Raw genomic sequence first — 4,958 nt, forward strand, 5'->3', positions numbered from 1 at the left:
ATATTGTTAAATAACGTAAACTTCCTACTTCTTATTTTTAGAGATGTACCTGCAGAATGAATCTTAAAAAAAGAGACAAGTACTTTAAACTGACCCACAACTTCATTTGTGGCTTTTTAATTTTATGAGCTATGTTAAAGACTAGCTTTGAAATGTTTCCTTTAAAACATAAAATCTTCAGCATCTTAATTAAAATTCACTGTTAAAAGTTGCTAATTGCTCATTTGAAATTTTCAACTCAATAATAACTAAATCTGTTCATGAAAGTTTTTTAATCATGTATTATTTGCCTGCTTTTGTGGGAAGACATAAAAAACCCCCTACTGTTTTCAGAATGAGAAACCCAACAGCTGCATGTTTCCACACTGTAAGGAGTACTAAATTCTGATCTATTAGATCACAAAAATGTTTTTATTATACATCAAGAAAGCATCTTAAGATTTATAATATGATCTGTGGTACTCACATTCTTGGGAGAAACATCTCAGCAAGAGGAGATTGTAACACAACTCAGATGTCAAATGTACACAGAGGTTGACTGAATCTCAGTCTTTGCTCTGTCATCCAGAACTACAATGAAAGATGGGTTTTATTTACATGCAGATTAGAAAAATCTGTCTTTTTTGCAGCTCTATCATGCAGAATTGCCATGTATCCCAAGAGTGGGCTGTATAAAAGTGGTATTTCCTTTTCCTATTAATTGGAAGAAAAGGATATACTGAAAATAAACAGTTTTCAAAAATCCTTTCATTGAGATATATACACTTAGCTTTCCTCGTGTGTGTATGTGCAGTCATGCTCGAATCACATGATGCTTCTGAGTGTGGGATGTATCAGGAAGTTTGATCTGCAGCACAGTGAATAGGTGGGGTGTATTGTTTAGATTCTCTAGTCGGTTTATAGATTGTGTTGTTACCTCAGGAACATCGGTGTCATCTCATACATGCTGCTGACACAAGAATCTCCATTTGTGGGAGCTGATGTTCAAGAAACTTACCTTAATATATCTCAAGTTAACGTGGATTATTCAGAAGAAACATTTTCATCAGTTTCACAGCCTGCAAAAGACTTCATTCAAAAACTTCTCATAAAAAATCCAGAGTAAGTAGCAGACTCCTCCAGGCAAGAATCCTAAATTTGTGGAGCACCTAGAAAAAGTGAATGTTAATTTATGTACTTAATACCACTGATAAGGTCAGTTGGATATTTCACAGTGCATTGGTATTTTCAACTGATATTTAAAAGTGCTGGTTTATACTTCTCCATAATGTGTGAGAAGGATCTTCAATTCACTGTCTGGCTATTATTGTCAGACATTACAAATAATGTTATTAGTCAGGCTTGTTCTTTGAGGTGTTTTTTTTGTTTTTTTTTTTGTTTTTTTTTTTTTAGTTTCTTTATATTTTCGTTCAGAGGACAGATTGTTAACGTATTTTATTAAATATAATCTAGAAAGGTCACATTATTTTCTGTAACTATTGTACAGTTTGGAGAGACAAAATGCAATGTCTTTGCAGTGCTTTCTTGTTTCCTGACTTAGCTTTATCTTTCTACTTAAATACACCTCTTATTATATATTTATACTTGGCGGTGTTTTGCCTTGTTCAGTCTTAATGTTCTCAATCCAAAGTGAAGACTTTTTTCTCTGTAAGACACACTCCCATAACTCTGCATTCTTTGGGAGTTCAGACTCTAATCAAGACCTTGCAAAATAGCTGAACTTTGAGAAGTGACCTGGTCAGGTATTATCAATTGCAGTGCTAGATATTGTCACCTGTGGTGAGACAGGAGTCCTTGTCATCTTCCGAGAGCCTCCAGCAGACAGGAGTGACCCTGCTTGGCTGAGAGAGCTCTTCGATAGGAGGAGACTATGGGAGATGATTCCTGGAACGTGACTGCTCTGAGGAAATAAAATATAAGGCAATGTCTGAAGACGAGTCCTTCCTGTTTTAACATCTCACATACACAGTTTGTCAGGATCTGGAGTAGTTCACAAAACCCCACTATCATGAGGGACGCTTATCTTTCATGTTTGTGGAGCACCTAGAAAAAGGGAATCGATGATGAAGAGCCTGCTTTGATAACTCTTAGTGTGGGCCTGTGGGATATTTGACATTCTGTCACAATTACTGCTCACTTTCTTGTGGGTATCTCAGGAGTCCTCATTACATCCTCAATAAGCTGCCCTTTTTTTTTTTTTCCCCCCCTATTATTCCAACTCTTGACTTACCTCCTTGAATTTTAAGAGGAAAAGTCTGTTCTCGGAGAGTCAACTCTGTAGAGTTACACTTCTCTGACTGAAAAATATTCCCATTTTCTGGTAGGGTTAGGCACAAGTAGTGGGCTCTATTGCCTTGGAGCCAGTTTTCCAGTAAGTTCTGTGGAAGTTAACAATGCAGAACACAAAACTTGCAGTAACACTGTACTAGGTTATCCAGAGGAACTTCGAAGTCTGGTCTGTTTGATAAGATCTACATTTTGAAAGGGTTTATGCCAGATGAATTGCAAGAGTGAAACACTAGAACATGTCAGAGTTGATGACATCATGTTACCTGGCTGTCCTTGAAAACCTAATGACTGAATATTCAAGAGCCTCACTATTTATGGTCTGTATAAAACATATGACTTTAAAAACAAAAGCACATGCGCATGTATGTGTACCATGTTGGAAACATTCCAAGGGACTGTGTTCCTTGTTCTGATGAAAGCTTACCAGCTTTAGGGCAAACCGTCAACTAAATTTAGATGCGTGTAGCCATTACTTAACTGTGTTTTGTAGCAGCTGAGGTAGGGGTGAAAACACAACGATATTGACTCTTCAGTGTCAATTTTGCTTAGGATTTTTAGCATCAGAGCTATTTTAGTTTTTTTAGTATTGGTGAAATTAACTTAAGCACCTTTCCCCTTTCCTTTCCGAAGGGACAGGCCCACAGCAGCAGATTGTCTCTCCCATTCGTGGTTGCAGCAAGGGGAGTTCATGCTCCTGTGCAGCCCTGAAGAAACTTGCTGCTCCCCTCAGCTGCCTGGACACGCAACAAAGTGCTCAGAAGAGCGCAGTGCAAAATCCAGCTGCACTAGTACCTGCAGTGACAAGGAGGACAAGGAGAACATTCCAGAGGACAGCAGTATGGTCTCCAAACGCTTCCGCTTTGATGATTCATTGCAGCATCCCCAAGACTTCATGACAGACTTTGTGTGTTAATCTGTAATAGAGACTTTTCATGAAGTGAATTCAGCATAATCTGTTCCAGTGATGAAAATAAGGTTCTGGCTTGCCAATTCGTGCAGCATTGGCATACTGGAAATGCACTTTGATTCTTTTATGCTGGTGCCTCCTTTCCTATCCATTGCTGGCAGTGGATTTAACTCCTGAGGAACTGGAGTTGTTGCGCCAATAAAATGAATTATTTTTTTTAAGAAGATATAATTAACTATTTTTGCACTTTTCAAGTTCTAGTCAAAAGATGATGCTAGAGTGAACAAACTGAAACCTGCAAATGAGTTTGCTTAAGCACAGCCTTTGCCAAACAGTGGTTGAACACATGCATGCTTTTAGGACTAGCCTTAGTAAGAAATTGGGAAGGGAAGCAGGTAAACGGAATCTTGCTGCTTTACTGGACTTCCTTGCTACCATTCTCACCACTTTAAATAGAGGCTAAAGTTGGTATGTTTTGGGACTACAGTACATCTGTTGGGGACATTTGCAAAACTGTTCTCCCTCTATGATCACTAGTAGTTTTGCCTTAGAGATCTGGTCTATTTGGGCATTATAATGCATATTCTGTGGGGTTATGCTGTGTTGGATCTCTGCAACACTTGGTATAGAAAACAGGTAGATTGTCAGTTCTTGTGCTTGTGGTCCTTGGCTTCTTACCACTAAATTACATTTGAAGATGAGGTTCCTATGCTGATGTGAATGTTTGAACTTGGTGGTTTGCTTTCACCAAACCTCTGAAATAGTATAATCTACCTGTATTGCCTTTCTCCTTATCTTAAAACCAAAAGAAACCAAAAACCCCCAAAACAACCACCCCCCAAAAAAACCCCACACAAACAAGCTCTGAAACAGAAAGCCTCTAGTTAAAAGTAGTAAAACTGAGTAAACTGAAAATAACCATTTTTGCCAGTGAAGCTGCAATTAACAACTTTTCTCTATGCCCCTCTAAAGTAGAAGTGCATCTTGCTGTCAATTATTGTTGCCCATTACTCAGCTTCATGCCTGCTCTGAGAAATGGGCTGCAGTGTGTTAGTATTTAAAGACAAACTACCTAATAATTGTTTTAAGCCTTTAAAAATGGTTTGTTTAGTGGTATTTTTTAAAGTTCTGTATCTTCCACTTCCTGTTTCTGGGTCTGAGGTAATAATGCCTGTGTCAAGTTTTGTCTTAGAGCAAATGCCAGTTGTGCCTTAACAGCCTGAAACTAATACTCATAAAATAAGCCCCTGAATCATAACAGAGGCTGGGAATCTTTTTGGGCAGTGAATTTATTAAAACTCTTAGAGATATTTTGAAAGTAAATGTCACTTTAAAATATTTTGGGATTTTCCACTCCTCAGAGCTTAAATTTAATTGTCTTTGAATTGGATTTGTTTTGTATAATAAAATACCACAACATGATAATCCTTTTCAAGTGTGCCTGTGGATTTGTCAATAGTTGGGCAGATTGGCATTTTGGAATAACATATGATTGAGAGGTGAACCTGGTGAGTGGTAGAAGGTTGTGCTTTATCTTCCTTCACACAAGGAAAGAGCAGGTTTTTCCCAAACAGATTTCAATATAAGGTGTCACCATAATGCATGGGGGAATTCAGGACTTTTGTCTTGGTTTGTGGGGGGACAATCATGCTGACAAGTGGCAAAAAGACTGAGGTGTAATGCATGTAAAACTTTTCAGCTTCTGTTTGTCAGAAGAAGTAGAAGTTTTCCAAGACTTAATTTCATGCGAAATGAAGGAACA

At 37.9% G+C, this 4,958-nt stretch overlaps 1 protein-coding gene across 2 annotated transcripts in view; it reads left to right on the top strand.

Annotated features, from left to right (window-relative positions):
• STK17B (serine/threonine kinase 17b) overlaps window positions 1-4,626 on the top strand; it is a 12,228-nt gene extending 7,602 nt beyond the window's left edge. For both annotated transcript variants that reach the window (XM_008630015.2, XM_017728606.1), the window contains 2 exons: window positions 922-1,101; window positions 2,920-4,626. In XM_008630015.2, the coding sequence (XP_008628237.1) occupies window positions 922-1,101; window positions 2,920-3,202 (463 nt within the window). In that variant the 3' untranslated portion in view covers window positions 3,203-4,626. The remainder of the gene's footprint in view (window positions 1-921; window positions 1,102-2,919) is intronic.
• The last annotated feature ends 332 nt before the right edge of the window (window positions 4,627-4,958 follow it).

The sequence above is a fragment of the Corvus brachyrhynchos genome, unplaced genomic scaffold (genome assembly GCF_000691975.1).
Source record: "Corvus brachyrhynchos isolate BGI_N302 unplaced genomic scaffold, ASM69197v1 scaffold370, whole genome shotgun sequence".
Taxonomy (NCBI): domain Eukaryota; kingdom Metazoa; phylum Chordata; class Aves; order Passeriformes; family Corvidae; genus Corvus; species Corvus brachyrhynchos.